This window comes from Gossypium hirsutum, chromosome D04, assembly GCF_007990345.1.
Source record: "Gossypium hirsutum isolate 1008001.06 chromosome D04, Gossypium_hirsutum_v2.1, whole genome shotgun sequence".
Classification (NCBI taxonomy): Eukaryota; Viridiplantae; Streptophyta; class Magnoliopsida; order Malvales; family Malvaceae; genus Gossypium; species Gossypium hirsutum.
Genome location: NC_053440.1, coordinates 6,914,364 through 6,934,690, shown reverse-complemented (window position 1 = coordinate 6,934,690; position 20,327 = coordinate 6,914,364). Strand labels below are relative to the sequence as shown.

Genomic DNA, 20,327 nt, shown 5'->3' with positions numbered 1-20,327 from the left:
CCGCCACAGTGTATCCAATATATTTCTCGTTATACATGATCATGAGTCGAGTTTGGGCCGGATTGATACAAAATTTTAGGCTCGCTTTCTAAGTTCGTGTCCAGTCCAATCCAAAAAATGGCCCAAAATTTTGTCCAAGTCCAGCTCAAATAAAAAAAATGCTAAACTCGAGTCTAGCCAGATCTACTCGTATTAATTTTTTATATTATTATTATATAAAAACAAAATTAAAAAATATAATACATCAAATACATTAAAAATGTTAAAATAAATGTTTTCCAACAAATTGAAATACATTAAAAAAAATTTATACCTAAATACCATCAAGATAGTTACAACTTAGCAAGTAAAAGCCTCTAAAATAGTGGTAAAATTAACAATAAAATAAGAGTTATACAATATCCAAACAATAACAACAAAATAATAGCAATATAATAACAAAATAGCAACAAACAACAACAAAACGATAGTAGGGAAATTTTTTTTAGCCAAATTCGAGTTGGGCAGAGCTCAGGTTAAAAAATTCTTACCTGTGACCCAACCCTTTAGAAACGTGACTTATTTTTTATTCAAGCTCATGTTTTGAGTCTATATTTTTGTCTAAACTCTCACTTTTTGGACAAACCTTCGAAACTGAACGGATAATCCGACCTATGATTAGATCTATTTCTCACAACTAATGATTTGTGTTAAAAAAAATTCAAAAAAAATTATACTAAAGTGAGAAAACAACTTTGCACATCTTGAAAATGGTGATCAAGGTCTCCAATTTATTTATAGTGTAATGAGTTGGAAGGAAGCCAAGAAATTCATAAATAAAAACAAAAAGGAGTAATCACTAATCCTAACCATGATGGAATAGTCTCTGATGCAAAAGGTTCTCCCTTACCTATTGTTAAGAAGCGGTTGAATTTCTATTACGTCTAAAATCACTTTTTATCTTTCATGTTGGTATTTTCATAATAGTATTTTAGTTTATGTAGTAATATTATCTCTAAAATTTAAATTTGTATTCTTTCCAAAGAAGTTGCAACTTAACAGAAACGTTAACCCAATAATACAAACAAACATAAAAATCTGTATAACTAAGTGGACTACTATACTATGCAATCCATCCGGAATTGCTTGACGGTAAATCCATACAAGACTTGCCCCATTGAAATCCACAAGCGCAAAAAACATGAATAAACAGCAAAAAAACGTAACTGAAATTCGTGAAGCAAAAGCATATATATTCTTATAAGCACATAATAAATGAACCCAAATGCGTATCGAAAACAATTATAAATTTTGTTTATTTATAAGCACAAAAGAAATTCCTCTTCTCTATCTTGAATATCCAGCTTTGGGATCAAAGTTGGCAAACTGCAGTGGTGATGGAGAATCCTAGTTTCACTCTTTTACTTGTCTGTGCCTTGTGCATGTCCTCAGTGGTACAATGCAAATACAACTGCCCCGAAAAGTACGATCCCCATGATATGCAAGAACGATACCAACGATGGGTGGCCCGACATGGCCGAAAGTACAAGAGCAAGAACGAATGGGCATTGCGGTTCGGGATATACAAATCCAATTCTCAGTTCATTGATTGTGTCAATTCACAGAACCTATCATTCAAGTTGACCGATAACGAATTCGCAGACATGACAAATGATGAGTTCAGAGCTATGTATTTGGGTTACCAAAGCATAAGATCTCCATGTGAGAGCAACAGCAAAGGCTTCGCATATGACAAATATCACAATTTGCCAAAAAGCATAGATTGGAGAAAGAAAGGTGCTGTCGCTCCAATCAAGAATCAAGGCCAATGTGGTATGCCTCACTTGCGTAGTTAATGAATTGTTCTCTTTAATCAAGCATGAATTTAACATCACTTACCTTTTAATGATATACAGGGAGTTGTTGGGCATTCTCAGCAGTGGCAGCCATAGAAGGGATCAATCAAATTAAAACAGGGAACTTGACATCTCTTTCGGAACAAGAGCTCATCGATTGCGACACCGACTCTATCGACCAAGGCTGCAACGGTGGACACATGGTCCAAGCGTATGAATTTATTATAAAGAACGGTGGAATCACCACTGAGAAAGACTATCCATACACGGGAAGAGATGACACCTGCAAGCGGACACAAGCTAAAAACCATGCAGTAACAATTAGTGGGTATAAGAGATTACCTACCAACAATGAGACAGCTCTGCAAATAGCAGTTTCCCAGCAACCTGTATCGGTCGCCATCGATGCAGCAGGGCTCCAATTTCAATTCTATTTCGGAGGTGTGTTCACTGGAGATTGTGGAAATGAACTCAACCATGGAGTTGCAATAGTTGGCTATGGAGAAGTTCTTAATAAAAAGTACTGGATAGTGAAAAATTCATGGGGTACTGAATGGGGTGAAGCTGGCTATGTAAGGATGGAACGTGGAGTCTCTGATAAAAGGGGTCTTTGTGGTATTGCAATGGATACTAGTTACCCTGTTAAGAAGTGAACAGCTTTTTCAGTGAAATTGGCCTAGGAATTCTGTTTGCTTATTGAAATATTTCACTTCCTTTTATATGTTTTATAATTATAATTTAAGAATACATGTTGAAGAAAAATATGTGTGGACCTGCAAAACATGCGATGTGACCATGCACGAATGTAATATAGAGAGGTAGGTAGATAATCTTTTTCTTCATTTAACTGATTTAATGTTTTCTTTAATTGATTATACGCCTATTAATACCATAATATATATTCAATTCATTGGATAAATAATTATAATTATTTAAGAAGTTGCTCTTGTTTATGGCTGCAAATGCAACTAAGAATCCTCAAGCAACTAGCCCTTGAAGACACACCTACGCTGTCTTCATGATCTTGGTATCCGCCTAATATGTCAATCATGTTAGCTTCCTATAACTCATCATTTCCTTAAACGTGGTTATATATATGTTGCTTTTCGCACTTTATTTTCCTTAGGGTAAATATATATTTTGGTACTTGAATTTGGCTTCGAGGTTCAAATTGGTATCTAAAGCTTTTTTTTGTCCAATTAGGTTTCTAAACTTGGCCTCGATGTTCAATTTGGTACCTAATCTTTTTTTTGTCCAATTAGGTGCCTAAACTTAACTTTTTTGGTTTAAATTAATATCTGAACTTGGCGTCATAATTCAAATTGGTTCAAATGATTCATTTACCGTAAGTACTAATTTGGATAAAAAAAGTCAAGTTCAAATACCAATTTGAACTAAGAAACTAAGTTTATGTACCTAATTGAACCAAAATAAACTTTAAGTACCAAGTTGAATTTTATAGCCAAGCTCAAGTACCTAATTGGACAAAAAAAACCCCTCAAATGCCAATTTGAACCTTGAAACCACATTTAAATACCAAAATGTATGTTTAACCTTTTCCTAACAACCTTAAAAAAGATAATAATACTCATTTTAATGGTAAAATTAGGCAAATATGCCAATTTTAAAACAAAATCAGGAATTTAAACCATTTTTGTTGAAAATTAGGGAAATAGGTTGATTTTGGGACGGGGTAGCGCCACGTGGCCTACCCCGTGCCAAAACTTTTTTTTAAATAAAAATAATATATATAAACTGTTGAGACCAATAACCATATTTTTTCAACCCAATGGTGCCTTTTTTCCCTATATATACCCCGTTCATTTTCAAATTTTTTCATTCAATCCTATTCATCTATTCTCTCAACTTTTTTGTTCTTAATTTTTATTCTAATCTCTCAAAATTTTCTTCTCATTTATTCGATTTTAATCATTTTAAATTTTTTTAAAAATGTCAATGCCTCTAACTCATTTGGATCATAAACACATTTTCGACGTCCAATTACAAATGGTAAGAAAATGTTATTATATATATTTTTATTTTAATTAATATAATTATTAAGTTGTTAATATTTTTTTATATTTATATAACTAGGACGAATATCAGATTATTGAAGCTTATATACATAATTTAAGTGTGAGAGTAGCTCGTATTATTGAATAACACTTGGAAGAGGCTGGATTCTTGCATGTGTTTCGTATGATTGGCAAGACAAACTTGGAGTCTGCATTTATCAGTGCTTTGCTGGAAAGATGGAGACCTGAGACACACACATTCTATCTTCCATGCGGTGAGTGTACGATTACAATCGAGGATGCGGCATTACAAGTCAGTTTACCGATTGATGGGTCAATTGTTATAAGAGTAGTGCACGTTGGTGATTAGAGTGCAATTTGCCACCAACTATTAGGCAAGGTGCTAAACAAGTTTAGTGATAGCTGGATAGATATGAAATGGCTAGAAGATAAATTTTAACATCTCAATAACTCTTTTAATGCGGTTTAAAGATAACAATTCGCTTGAGCATTCATACTGAGGTTGATCGGGGGTCTTCTAATACCAGATAAATCTCAAAATCTGGTACATTTAAGGTGGTTCCTATAACTAATTGACTTAAAAGAAGTCAAACGACTTAGTTGGGGATCAGTTGTCTTAGCTACATTATACCAAGAGATGTGTTGAGGAACTAAAGTATAGAAAATTAAAATCGGTGGTTGTATACTCATTTTTCAGTCTTGAGCATGGTAAATTTACCATTTTTTACATCTATGAATAAAATTCCTTTATCAATTCTCACTCGTAATAAGGTAATATTCATTTAATAATATACTTATCATATTATTTATTTTCATTATTATATTTTTGGAATAACATATTATTTGAATAGGTAGAACAATGACGTGAGTTATGTGGATATACCGAATGAGTTTGAAGATATCCAGTTATCGTTAGATCAATGGTTAGAAGTCGAGGTTAGTTTTTGAAATATTCAATTATATAATAATTACATAAGGATTTGAAATTTAATATTAGTTATGTAATAAAATTTATAATTTTGTACTGTAGTTTGAATGGATGTCATACTCTAATTCGAGAATTCTAGAATGCATCTTGGCTGAATTTTTGACGAATCACAATATTTGGTATGTTGAATAGCCATTGATAGTTTTTGCAATGGTTGAGATGAACGAATCTTACCGAGTGATGCGCTAGTTTGGGTTTGTGCAAAATATTCTGTCCTCACCCCAAGAGCTCGATGAACTTCACAAGATTGACTTGTGGGGGAGCACCAATGAAAACTGGATTTGACGACATCTTCGGATTACATGACACAGTTTAGACTTCATGGTAAGTTATATCCATTGTCGGAAAAGGAAAAGAGTAGAAAAATTTGTCATAGAAGGCCAACAATACCCCACTTGAGGCTGCAATCGGGAGTATTTGAATTAAGTTCATCATAAACTCCAACCCCGGATTCTATATCGATGGATGCACCACCTCTTGATCAGTATGGTTTATATTTTTTTTGGTGTAACACCCTTAACCCGTCTTAGTCGTCGAATTAGGGTTACAAATCCTTACTATGCAAATCCGAACAATTAACTTCAAAACATAATTACTTAAAAATTCATCTCAAACCTAGCAAAAATTTATACATTTGAGCCTTAAATCGGGCCTTCGAGGCCCTAAAAATAGTTCGGGATCAATCTGGGACTAAATTAAAACAAATTAGAAAATTTGGGAAAAAGTTAAAATTTTGAAAACAGGGGTCACACGGCCGTGTGGCCAGGTCGTGTGACCTAGTCCAGATCGTGTAACAGTTGAACAAAGGGACACACGACCGTGTCCTAGCCCGTGCCTTAAGTCGTGTAACTCACTAAGTTAGGTCACACGGCCGTGTCGCAGGCCGTGTGTTAGACCGTGTAACTCTCTGACTTGTGACACACGGCCGTGCGACAGCTCGTATACCATGCTATATGCTTCATAATTTGACCCTAAAAACAAGCCATTTGAAGACCAAAACAAATCCAATCATCCATACCATTTGTGCATACATTTAATAGACCTAAACATCTTTCAAAACACATTTAACATACCAATTCAAACAACTTGTTTCATCTAACCAATATGCCATTCAAAGGCACCACATTTATACCAAAACCACTTCAATCATACAAGGCTATATTGCCATTCTTTAAACAAAAAACCTATTTCATTTAACTACCTAATGACATCAATTTCAACCATTCACATATTATCATAAACACAACATAAGGTCCATATATTACAAGCACTTAAAAATGTCCAAAAAACTTAAACTTGGCTAAGCATTATAGGTCTAACATACCAAAATACATACTCTAAAGTCATATTCATCCCAAAATGATCATTATCATACTCAAAGAAATTCATTATAAAAAGGTCCTATACATGTTACCCGATTCTTTCCTATACTTATATCGACCACATTTTTACTCATTTCACTCAAAATTCGAGGAATTTACCATTTAAACAATTTAATCTTTAAACCCTAAATTCACTAAAAATCACTTAACAAAACAAGTTTGTTTAACAACCAAGTTTAATAATCTATCAACAAACATCAAAACACATTCAAAAACAATCATGGCAAGTCATTCAACCTTTAACAATTTTGAAAATTAACCATTGGGCTAAGTAGTTTAAGCTAAAATGAGCTCAAAAACATAAAAATAACAGGTCACAAAATTTTACCATGCAAGCTCTTGAATTGGCCGAACCTTAAAGCTATAAAAATGGTATTTTATCTCTTCAATTTTTGGTGGAGAAGAAAACTAATAAAGATGATACTAGTTTGTTTTATTTTAATTTAAGATTTATTTATTAAATTACTAATTTACCCTTAGTTTATTAGTTTACAAAATGACAAAAATAAACTAAAATTGTCCATTAACTTTTTATATAGAATAAATACCATCTAAGTCCATTAGCTTTCCTTTCCATAGCCATTTAGTCCTTTTAACTAATAGAATTCAACTTTTGCACCTTTTTCAATTTAGTCCTTTTTACCTAATTAACCATTTAAACTTCAAAATTTCTAAACAAAAAATTAAAACTACCTTAAATTAACCCTATAGACATTAAATAAATATTAAAACATTTACTCACTCGTCAGAATTGTGGTCCCAAAACCACTATTTTCGACACCACTAATATTGGGCTGTTACATTTGGTGCTTTTACTAACCTCATGTTTTTCATGTTGGAAAAAATCTGATTCAAAAACGATTTTTTTGCACAGCAGAAAATTAAAATTTTGAAAATCGAGTCGGTTTGTGATATTTATAGCAATAAACCTTTTACCAAAATCGCACCTATGTTTTCATCTAGATGGATCCTTTTCGTTTCTGGCTTTCAACTAAACAACCTTCTCTGTTATTCTTGTACCACAAACTATTTTGAGTGTGGCCTCTAACGAATTTGAATCAAACACAGAACCAAAAACTACTTACTTTACTTTCAATGAAAAAAATCTCTTTCCAATAGAAATCGATAAATTATTTTTTCCGAAAAATAGAATTTATACTTGGAAAATGAATTCTCACTATTTTCGAGCAGAATAACAATATCTTAATATTGGGAAATGTGCCCATATTGTAGTAAACATGTAATTGTTTTCTATGCATTTGAACAATGAATAAATAAATTTCATAGTTTACTATTATATCTTTTGTATTTCTGTCTTTCATATTTTGTATGTATAGCGAAATTGTGACAAACAAATATTACCTCATTGATTGTCTAAGTTAAAATTGATGATAAGTGGCATTGTAAGAACGTTTACATTGCGAGAAAGATAACTTACTTCAGTAGATGATCTAAATGAGCCCGTAATCCCATAAAAGAATCAAAGTGAACATTTGATTTAAATACTTAGAAGAATACTTAGAAGGATTATTATGTCGTCTAAAATTCCAATTAAGGAGATGGCTAGTCTTGGATATCGGATCAATTGACTCCATGGGTAGAGACATAGATGTATTCATTGCAAGGATGATACATTGGACCGAACCCAAGTTGAATTAGTTTTGACCTCGTTTGTGAATTAATTCACTTATGACGTTCATGGTGTGACTTACGTAAATCCTGAGTTAGTCATTGACCATGCGTATGTAACTCATGTGCTTTGATATAAATGGAGGCTTATGCTCTAAAGATGATCGAGCTGATAACTGGTATGTTGGGTACATGACTTGTGTATGACATGGTTTTACTAGAAACAATGAGATTCATAGCTCGATTAAAGAGTTAACGATATCCTTTCATTGGCATTGTGTAGATTGATAAATATGGAACATGACCACGGGTTGCTCGTTCTCAAACGAGCAATTTAACACAGTCATTAGTTGACAATGATCATATTAATCATTAAGAAGATACAATGGTGACAATGAGATAAAATAGGACTGTATTAAGTGAACGAATTTAACTCAAAGAAATTAATGATATCATATAAGGGTAATACACACCTAAGGAGGTTATTGAACAAAACAGTTGGACGAATTACTTTCGTAAAGAGTATACAATAAGGAATTTTCAATCATGGTACTTCTTATGGACTGGCTTCATGATTAAGTAATTGCGAATTATCAGAACGATGCTTCTGGACATATTTGTAATTTACTCAAGCCTAATTGTATATGTCTGATTGGTCCCTCCGCTAGCTTAACAAAAACTTGATTGGACTGCATTTGAATCAGAAGAAAATTCTACGACTTTGAAAATAATTTAATTGACTCAGTTTATTCGATGTGAAATTAAATTTGATAGTCGTAAGAATTGTTCAACTAGATAATTTGATTAAAGAATTTTCTTGAAAAATTAATTTTAAAAATCTAAGTGATTTTTGGGAAAATTAATTTTGATCAAGTAAAATTAAATTAATCAAATTAATAAAAATTAATATGATATTTTTGGAAATTAGTTTTTAAGTAAGACAATTGGTCCAATGGGTAATTGAACTTGAAAATTAACTTGAGATTGTAAATTAGGCTCGAGAGCCCAAAATCGAGACCAAGACCCAAAAACTAGTTGAACCGGACTTGGCATGTGAAATTGGGCCAACGATCCAAACGATGGTTGGATTGAACTTGTCGGACCGTCATTGGCCCAGACCAAACCGGTAGAAATTGGACCAGCTCAGGGTGCTGGCAGCTGTGACGGTGGCATTCCGGTGACTGAAAAATGGTCGGTGGCGGTGGGTCTTCGGTGGTTGAGCAGTGGAAGAATTACACTCATATTAAGACTCTACTAGAGAATTTGATTTTAGATTAACTATTCCAAAAATAATATTATTTTAATTGTTTTAATATTAAATTAAATTAAATTCTTATCTTAATAGTATTTTATTAATTTAATATTAAAGTAATTAAGTTTAATTATAGTTGAACTCTTTAAACTCTCTAAACTCTCATTATATAAAGAGAGCATTGGGTCATTATTTACACACACTTGAATTCAAGAGAAAGTCGTAAAGAGAAAATTCTCGGAAGAAATTATTTCAGAAAATTTTTAGAGATATTTTTCTTATTTTTAATTTGGCCCAAAAGTTTAGAGAAATTGCGAAATTATCCCACTGATAATTTTTGTGAAAAATTTTCTGATTCGAAGTGAGTTCACACTCGGCAGACATGAGCTTAAGGATAGCGGAGAAGATTACTCGTTCGAAGCATTCATCCTAGACGAATTGAAAATGTAAAATTTTGATTAAATGTTTACTACTTTAGATATCACAACCAAGTTTTTGTTTTGGAAAAAAAATTAAAACTTTGGTTTTTTCCTAAATTTAATATTCTGCTGCATTTTCCAAACCTTTTCCAACACTCAAAATTGTGTTTTTAGCCCTACTGGTGCCATCTATTTATAGGGAGAAGAAGTAAAACCCTTGTTGAATTAATAGAAGTTTATTTCAATAGAAAAACAAAATCCTACTCTAACTAGGATTGAGAGGAGTGGCAACCCTAGTTAAATATACTAGGGTTTGCCATCCCGTACACTAGCATGAGAGGCCTTTTGGGCCTCTCCAATATCGAGTCCAATTATAAGTACTTTTTGGACTTTTAACCTAGTAATTTATAATTCAATCCAACTCCATACTTTTTTCTATTTTCCAAAAATAAACATCATAAATTAATTTAAATTAATTAATTTCTCAATTAAATAATTTTCTCAACTCGATGCTAATTTCGTTAAAATCATGACGACTTTACCATAAAAGAATTTATGAGAAAATATATTTAATATTTCTATATTCAACGAATTCACTATGACCAATTAATTTAATCAAATTTTTAAAATTTAATTAATTAAATAATAATTCGAAAAACCATAAATTGATTTTCTAGGTCATTTCCATTTAGTGAGAAAACCACATAGAAATCAATATATTATTTCTGAGTATAACCTTTTGAAACTTGGTACATAGAAAACGTCTTTCAAAATAATCTTCCTAAAATTATCAAAATAAAGATGTAAATCTCTCTCCCACAACTTCAGTTGCCACAATTATCCTATTTTCGATCCAAAACGATAGACTCTTATCTTTAAGATCTTTCGTCTCCTTGAACCCCTTTAGCGAAACACACACATTATTAGTGGCTATCAAATTAATAACCTAGTGGTTTATTGAATCTTCCACTAAACAAGCTTCTATCATAAAGAGTTCTATACCTTTTCCTTTAGTGGCCAAGAAATCCTTCCACTCTTTGCAGTTCGCCTTGAAATGTCATTTCTTACTGCAGAAGAAACACTTAGACGTAGATAAGTTTTTAGGTCTCTTGGTTCTCTTCCTTTCCACTTAAGGTGGCCTAGAGAACTGAGTCTTGCTTCTCTTAGCGTTCTTTCCCTTCCCTTTAAAGGAAGAAGTAATAGCTAAGTTAGCTTCTATTTTTTGGACTGGCTAATTGTCATTCAATATCATCTCATAGGATTGTAATTCCTTCATAAGTTTCATAAGTGTCAGATTCTTGTTCCCAAGGTTATATGCGGTTCGAAAGTCTGCAAAACCATTGGAAAAGCTTTTGAACACCATCTTAATCTGTGTGTTTTGGTCTAGATTGACCTCATTATCTGCGATCTCAACAAAGTATCTCATAAAAGAGATTACATGGTCTTTGACTGGAGTACCGAGATTTTGCTGGACATTCATCGAACTAGTAATAACAGATTGTCGAGCCAAGACAACTTGGTCTTCAAACATATCTTCTAGTTTGTCTAAAATCGCTTTGACAATCTTACAGCTTTCCAGTTGCTTATAAAGGGAGTTGGTCAAGCTTGTCAACATATAGCAACGAGCCATCTTCTTAGACTCCTCTTAGCGTTTTCTAGCCTCAACTTGAGTGGCAGGAGGGCATTTATTATCAAGGGCTGTCTTTAGTTTCTTACAACTTAGGATAATCATCAGATTCCTTTTCTATTCCTTATAGTTGTTTTCATTTAGTTTGTTCTTAGTGAGTATATTTAATAAAGGAGTAGATGTCATTTTCGAACTGAAACTAAAATATTCATTCATTAATATCTTTATGTCAAACAAATATTTGAAAATATTTTACAACTTACAATATGCATTAAGATGATGCTTGTGTCTTACATTAAACCTTGAAAGCATTTGTAAGCCGTGGCAACGATAATTCCTACACTCATTGAATCAAGACACCTTGGGGCAATCTTAACCAACTAGTAAGAACATGAATTTCAATCCAATTAGTACAAGAACCTAATTCCTCAGGCCTTCACAGGTACTAATAATTGTGTAACGTTTGACAATCATTCTAACTTAAGTAGAGCTTCGTGGGAAGTTAAGTAAGATCTTAAGTGTATAAACATCAACTCAACACCTATCAAATTATATACCACAAATGAGTCATCATGGGACAATCCCACCTAGTAACATGTTGTGACTAGTTGTCTTCCTTGAAGAGAAACTTCTTGTTATATTGCATGATAATACCTACAACTGGGTTAGCCAACCATCATATGATTACAAGATAATTTTTCTTATTTTTAGGAAATCTCCTCAGTAAGGTCCACATGACAATCTTACAGTGGGGTAGTTTAATTTTCATGCCATTGTAAAAGACCATTGATGGAGGTTGTAGGTCTTGTTTAGGGACATGCTCTCACTCAATATTTTAAAATACATGCAAGATTTTTAATGTCTGGTTTCAATCATGAATGATCAATATATGTATAAGTACATGTGACATTCTTTCGCTAAACTATATGGCATGCTTATCATACATATACATGAATATACATTCGTAGTCAAATAAATATCATCATGCTATCACATATAAAAACATAAAATTACAAATTTCACCCTAAAACATACTTTGAGTCTTCTATTTTGCCACTACGGACTTTCACTGCGGAATTGGTTCACGCTACTATCATCACCGTTTTTTCTCTGCAATTTTTGTGTCATTGTCACTGTTGCCTATCCACCGTTAAATTATTGGGAAATGTGCCCATATTTTAGTAAATATGTAACTATTTCTATGTATTTGAATGATGAATAAATAAATAAAGTTAATTTCACATTTCACTATTATATCTTTTGTGTTTCTGTCTTTCATGTTTTACATACATAGCAAAATTGTGACAAACAAATGTTAGCTCGTTGATTGTCTAAGTTCAAACTGATGATAAGTGGCATTCTAAGAACATTTACATTGAGAGAAAGTCAACTTACTTCAGTAGATGACCTAATCAAGTCTGTAATGTCATAAAATAATCAAAGTAAGCATTTGATTAAAATACTCAGAAGAATTATTATGTCGTCTACAATTCTAATTAGGGAGATGACTAGTCTTGGCTATCGGAGCAATTGACTCCATGGGTAGAGACATAGATGTATTCATTAGAAGGATGATACATTAGACTGGACCCAAGTTGAATTAATTCTGAATCCGCTTGTGAACTAATTCACTTGTGACTTTCATGGTGTAACTTACCTAAATCCTGAGTTAGTCACTGACCATGATCTAATATGTAACTCATGTGCTTTGATATAAATGGAGGCTTATGCTCTAAATATGATTGAGCCGATAGCTGGTATGTTGGGTACATGACTTGTGTATGGCATGGTTTTACTAGAAAAAATAGGATAAATATCTTGATTAAAGAGTTAATGATATCCTCTCATTGGTAGTATGTGGATTGATAAATATGGAATGTGGTCACAGGTTGCTTATTCTCAAACGAGCAATTTATCAAAGTCATTAGTTGACAGTGATCATATTAATCATTAAGAAGACACAATGGTGACAATGAGATAAAATAGGATTGTATTGAGTGAACGTATTTAACTCAAAGGAATTAAGGATATCATATGAGGACAACACACACATGACAAGGTTACTTGACAAAACAGTTAGATGAATTGCTTTCGTAAAGAGTATACAATAAGGAATTTTCAATCATGGTACTTCTTATGGACTGGCTTCATGATTAAGTAATTGCGAATTATCGGAATGATGCTTCTAGACATAATTGTAATTTACTTGAGCCTAATTGTATATGTCCGATTGGTGCCTCCGCTAGCTCAACAAAAGCTCAATCGGACTGCATTTGAATCATAAGAAAATTGTAACAGCCTGCTTTTAGGGTTAGTCAAAACAGTGGTTTTGAGACCACAATCTGAGGTAAAAATAATTATTTTATTATTTTATTAATGTTTATAGTATGATAGGATGTTTATGTGAAAATTTTGTAAAGAAATTTTACCATTTGAGTGGTTAATTCGATAAAAAGGACGTAATCGCGTAAAATTGAAAAGTAGCATGCTATAAGTTAAAGTGCTTATTTGCTTTAGTTAATTAAAGGTGTGGTCCTTATGTTGTGATTTGACCATTGAATAATTGGGTGGACAAAGATGGACAACCATTAAGTGTTTTATTTATGTTTTATTAATGGACATTTTGGTAATTAAATAAATAATGGTTAATTAAATAAACCAAAACATGACTTTAGTCCATCCTTTTGGTGAATGCCAAATTTCTAAAGAAAGAAAACACCATTTTTGAGCTCTCATGCATTCGGCACTTGTATCTTTGATCAAGATCAAGAAAGGAAGAAATCAGAATTGGATCGGGAGAAGTTGAAAGTTATTGAATAATCGTTCCAGTTCATTCGTGTCCGTACGAGGTAAGTTCATAAGTGAATAAATATTCTTGAATTCAAATGTATATGTTTTATATATTACCAAATTGAATTGTATTTATATACATATTACCGAATTGAATTGAGCATGGAATGACGTGTTTCGAGCTGGAATTGATTGAATGATGATGTCCGAAAGCCCCGTACGAACTATAGGAATATTATATGATACATATGTCATGACATAGGATTTCGAGATGTGTTATCGTGTAAGACCACGTTTGGGATATTGGCATCGATTTGTGATGTACGTGTAAGACCATGTCTGGGACATCGGCATCGTATATGATTTCGTGTAAGACCCTGTGTGGGACAGTGGCATCGATATGTGATAACATGTAAGACCATATCTAGGATATGGCGTTGTATGAGCTTTTTGAGCTATCCGAGTATCCTTATTGATTTCGAATGGTTCAACGGGCAATATCGAGAAATGGATGACTATGTGAAAGTATATCTGATTCAGGTACATACGAAGTGTATATGTTATTCAAAAATTGAAAGGTGAGTATGTTTAAAATGACGATATGTGAAATATATGACAATGAATGAAATGAATGTATACAAATAAACATTGTGTTACATATGCTCGTTATATGAAATTGTGGTCATATGTTCGAACATGGGAATTATGAAACATGAAACATGGTGTTGAGGTATGCTAATTTGGTTTGAAATTTGGATTAGATAATTGATATCGAGATGGTGGTGTTATGATGCATGGTTAACATATATGTGAAATGGCTAGTAAAACATGACTTGTTCTGGTTGGTTATGTAATTAATATGTGCAAATTTAATTTATATGATTAAGCTAACGGTTGCTATTCGAATTTGAAAGCATGGTTTATATGTTCATTGATAATAAGATAAGTGAAGTTACTTAATGTGGTCATAAGAATTTACGAGTATGATGGATGTATATGTGGTTGAGATTTTCTAAATTCGGCCTAGTTAAATTGAATTATAAATATCATTGAGATGATTTATTTGCTTATGGCTTACTAAGCTTTCTAAGCTTACTTTGTGTGTTTTCTTTCTATGTTTATAGAGTTTCAGAGACTTGCTCGGGTTGAAAGTCATAGGAGACCTCATCACACTATCCATTTATCGCTTCGGTAAATATAAGCTTTGAGTTTTTGGTTATGTGGCATGTATAGGCTAGTTTTGATATGTTTGGTTTTGAAATTTGTATATATGTATATAACCATGCGAAAATGGCTTGATCATGATACTAATGTTGGTATATATATATTTGGTCATGTTATAAGCTTAATTTGGAGGTATGTTTCATGTTAAATATGATTGTGATGTTGGTTATATGATTCGGCAATGAGAAATGTTAATGATGATGTATAATCGGCCATGAAAGTAGCTCATTTTGGATGTATAATTTGTCTTGTGTAAAAGTTTGAAAGTGGTAAATGATGTGTTTTTGACATAATACACATGCTCACATAAGTTAAGTTATGTATGTGTGATAGTTTGCATATTGATTGTTAAAGTACAGTTCGTGATAGTAAAAATATGAACATATATTGTAATTTATTTGATGGTCATTTAGGTACGGTTATAAATGGTACAATTAGCTTTGATTCGAATTGTGAAATTGGTTAGATTATCGGAGGATAAATTTTATGACTGAATATATGGTTAAAAGATCGATTGTGCATATGTATTTTGGAAATGGTAAAAGGTGTGTATTTATATTTGGGTAACAATAGGAAAAATATACTTATCCATGCCTATGATATGTTTTGTTCGTGATTTTGGTAATTAATGGTTAAGTTGTTAAGTTAAATGCTTCAGTTTACAATGTGCCATATATGTGATTTATGAATTTGGCAAATGATACATAGGTATTTTGGATATTTATTAGTCAAGGGGTATTGTAATTATGGTGTGATTTGATTTGGCTCTTTTATATATAAAATTGGTAGTTATTATTTTGGTAAAATGTTCATAATATGGTAAAACCAAATTTTATACTTGACCATTATGTGAAGTTGTTAATGTCGTGTATATATATATTAACGTTTAATAAATCATGTGGTTTGGCTTGACTTAGTAAAATGTGAAGAAGTGCATAATTATAAATAGCATTTTTGGAAAGTAGTTAATGAAATAGATTTATATGAATGGATATCTTCATATATGATCGGTATATGAAAGAAAAATATTTATACTTGGTTATAAGTTAAGTATTCGATTGCCATGATTCATTTGTTATAATGTTTGAATATTAATTTGGGTAGAGTATGAATTATAGAATCGAAGCACGTTAGTTTGGTTTAAAATTACACTATATGAATAAAATTGAAATGATTATATTATTTGGTACTTGAATTGAAATGAATGTCTGTTCTGAGTTGTATTTTGATTGGTAATGCCTCACAACCCTAATTCGGTGACGGACACGGGTTAGGGGTGTTACAAAAATTCTACGACTTTAGAAATAATTTAATTGAGTCAATTTATTCGATGTGGAATTAAATTAAGTGATCATGAGAATTGTTCAATTAGGAAATTTGATTAAAGAATTTTCTTGAAAAATTAATTTGAAAATCTAAATTATTTTTGGGGAAATTAATTTTAATCAAGTAAAATTAAATTAATCAAATTAATTAAAATAAAAATGATATTTTTTATATTAATTTTCAAGTCAGACAATTGGCTCGATGAGTAATTGAATTTGAAAATTGGACCCAAAATAAAAAAAAATTGAACGTAAGAACCAAAACCCGTGATCGAATGGTGATTTTTCGGCGGTCGATGATCAGATGGTCGACGATCCAACGACTAATGAATGGTCGGCGATGGTGATTTTTTGGTGGTAGAGCAATGGAAAAATTAAACTCCTAGTGGGATTCTACCGAGTAACTTGATTTCAAATTAACTTTTCTAAAGGTAATATTGTTTTAATGAATTTAATATGAAATTTAATTTAATATTTATCAAGATAATATTTTATTAATTTAATATTAATGTGATTAATTCTAATCCAATTTTGAACTCTTTGTAAACTCTCTTTATATAAAGAGAGCATGAGTCATTGTTCTCATACACTTGAATTCAAGAAAAGTTGTAGAAAGAAAATTCTCTGAAGAAATTATTTTAGAAAATTTCTAGAGATATTCTTGTTATTTACAAAATGACCCCAAAAAATTTAGAGAAATTATGAAATTACCCCACTAGTGATTAGAAGTGAGTCTATACTCAGCAGACATGAGCTTGAGGATGGCGACGAAGACTACTTGGACGAAGCATTCATCCTAGACAAATCATAAAGGTACGATTTTGATTAAGATTTATTACTTTAGATAACACAACCTAGCCCTTTTTTTGGTTTTCCCTTAAACCTATTTTTCACTACATTTTTCAAACTTGATTTTCGAATAAATCTCTACCGCTAACCATCGCTGACCACCACCATCCACCGTCATTGGCCAACGTCAACGACCATCATCGTTGAACCACCAACAACCTCTTGCTACTGAAAAATCGTTGATGTTTTTACGGTTTGGCTAGGTCAAGTTTGCGCCATCTCGATCAGCCTGGATGTGTCTCGGTTCATCGGGTTCCGCCAAAAAGTGTAGGTTTACAAAGATCCTATATCCATTTCCCGCTCACATAATTTATTCTAAAATAATAAAATTAAAAAAACTGCGTGGAGATGATAGTCCACGATCTAATTATACATTCCCAAAAATTAATAATAATTACATTTAATTTTCTAGGAATCACAATTTTGGCAAAATTACTTTATCATACACAATAATAAAATAATAACATACATTTAATTGTATACATTCCCCTAAACATGCATATAATTACAAGAATACCACATCTTATCAAAATTAATAACACATGAAGAAGACAAAAAAAAATTTGATATCGGTTTATACTATAAACATAGCATAACTTTGCTCTAATGCCAATTGTTGAAAAAAATCTGATTCAAAAATAGTTTTTTTGCACAACAAAAAATTAAAATATTTAATTTTGAGTTAGTTTATGATATTTATAACAATAAACCCTTTACCCAAATCACACATGTGTTTTCGATTAGACGGATCATTGTCGTTCCCGACATCAAACCGCCTTCTACGTTATTCTCGTATCATGAATTGTTTCAAGTGTGGGCTCGAACGAACTTGAATCAAATACAGAACTAGAAACTATTTAGTTTACTTTCAGTGGGAAAACAAATCTCTCTTTAATAAAAACAGGTAAAATTGTTATTCTCAAAAATAGAATTTATACTTAGAAGATAAATCATCACTACTTTTCAGCAGAATAACAAAGTTGTGTTTTTAGCCCTATCGATGCCATCTATTTATAATAAGAAGAAGTAAAACCCTTGTTGAATTAATAGAAGTCTATTTCAATAGAGAAATAAAATCCTAGTCTAACAAGGATTGAGAGGGCCGACAACCCTAGTTAAATATACTAGGGTTTACCGTTTCATGTATTAGTATGAGGGCCATTTGGGTCTCTCTTGTATCGGGTTCAATTACAAGTACTTCTTGAACTTTTAACTCAATACTTTATAATTCAATTCAACCCAATACATGTTTTTCTATTTTCCAAAATAAACATCATAAATTAATTTTAATTAATTAATTTTCTAAGTAAATAATTTTCTTAGCCCGATTTTAATTTCATTGTATTCATGAGGACTTTACCGTAAAAGAATCTATAAAAATAGATGTTTAATGTTTTTACATTCAACGGATTCACTATGATAAATTAATTTAATCTCATTTTTAACTTCAATTATTTAATTAATTATATAATAATTTGAAAAACCAGAAATTAATTTTCTAAGTCATTTTCAGTTAGTGATAAAACCACATTCATTTCCAAATGTTTCTCATTTCTCCAAGTTTACCATTTCTATTCATTTGATTCAACATGCAATTCATTTACGGTTTCAACGAGCTAAAGGAGAGACCGATTAGACATATGTGATTATGGCTCAAATGATTTATGATTAAGTTCAAACTTTTTGCCTATTAATTATAAACTCATTTAATCATTAAGTCATTACACTATTGTCTCGTGACTGATCTCTCCTTAATGACATACCATTGCAAAAGCAATTCGATTAGTACTCTTCCAATGACCTTATCATAAGTGAGTTACCCTCATAGGATATCCTTAATCTCTTTGGGACAAATCCGCTCTCCTATTATGATCATATTTTATCTCATGGTAGTCATTACATCTTTGGGATAAATCACGTCATTCATCACAAAGGCTAACTACCCATGGTCATGTTTACTTTTCATCTATCATGTAATGCCATTGAGAGAATATAATTTACCCATGTATTGGGCTTTGAATTCCACTATTTTGAATGGTGCTACATACTGCAGAAATCGTATACCCAACACACTTATTAATACAATTATAAAAAACAAGATGAGGTCACTGTAAAAAGTATATTAATGTAATCTACGATTTATTTTATTAACCAATCTATTCGAAAAAAGTTAAAAGTGTACATAGACAAAAATACTACACTTAGGGCACCAAATCCAACATTTCACACAAGCACCACATTATGCACCATCATACCATGCATCAACACCTTCTTTAGGAATATTTTTTGCATCACCTCTATCTGTAGGAGCATATTACACGCCACCGTCATCAACAACACCAATGTATCCACCATCGCCTACAATTCCAACATTCTATGCACAATTCAGTTATTTGACACCTTATACTTCTTGACTGATAATGTCCCAAACACTCCAGAATCACTATTCTTCAGAGGTAGGTCATCTTTGCAACCACTTATTAATACAACCGACGATATACAACGACAATCTAAGATGCAAATGTAGCCTAGCACGGAAGAATAAGATGAAAATAAAGATAATTTTGGAGATGAAAATGAAGAAGATGAAGATAAAAAGTTAGAATCCCAACAACGACGAAAGTCTCTTTGTCATTGGCACCCATCGGGCTATGACACACATTCGCACTAACGACGGAGATGATTTTTTTATTTTAAATTTTTGTCATGTACATTATCATTTAGTTTGTTAATTTTTAAGTTGTATTGTATTAAATTTTTACATCTCTAATCTACTTATTCACATTTGTTTTTTTTTGTATGTTTATAAAAAAAATGAAAAAAATTCTTTGTATTGTATTGTAATTTGACATTAATAATCAGCTTATTTATAATTTACCAAAAATGAATAAATTGTATTTTATTGTATTTTCACATTAATAATTTACTTATTTACAATTTATAAAAAAGTGAATAAATTGTTTGTATTGTA

At 31.7% G+C, this 20,327-nt stretch overlaps 1 protein-coding gene across 1 annotated transcript; it reads left to right on the top strand.

Annotated features, from left to right (window-relative positions):
* The first annotated feature begins 1,297 nt into the window (after positions 1 to 1,297).
* LOC107934339 (ervatamin-B) lies at positions 1,298 to 2,703 on the top strand. The gene is made up of 2 exons (XM_016866744.2): positions 1,298 to 1,812; positions 1,896 to 2,703. Exons 1-2 carry the CDS (start codon positions 1,377 to 1,379, stop codon positions 2,486 to 2,488), a joined length of 1,029 nt encoding a protein of 342 aa, XP_016722233.1. The 5' UTR covers positions 1,298 to 1,376; the 3' UTR covers positions 2,489 to 2,703.
* Positions 2,704 to 20,327: the final 17,624 nt, after the last annotated feature.

Coding starts and splice junctions, on each gene's coding strand:
- LOC107934339 (XM_016866744.2), top strand. CDS start 1,377: ATGGAGAATCCTAGTTTCACTCTTTTACTTGTCTGTGCCTTGTGCATG. Junction 1,813..1,895: donor CAAGAATCAAGGCCAATGTG/GTATGCCTCACT, acceptor AATGATATACAG/GGAGTTGTTGGGCATTCTCA.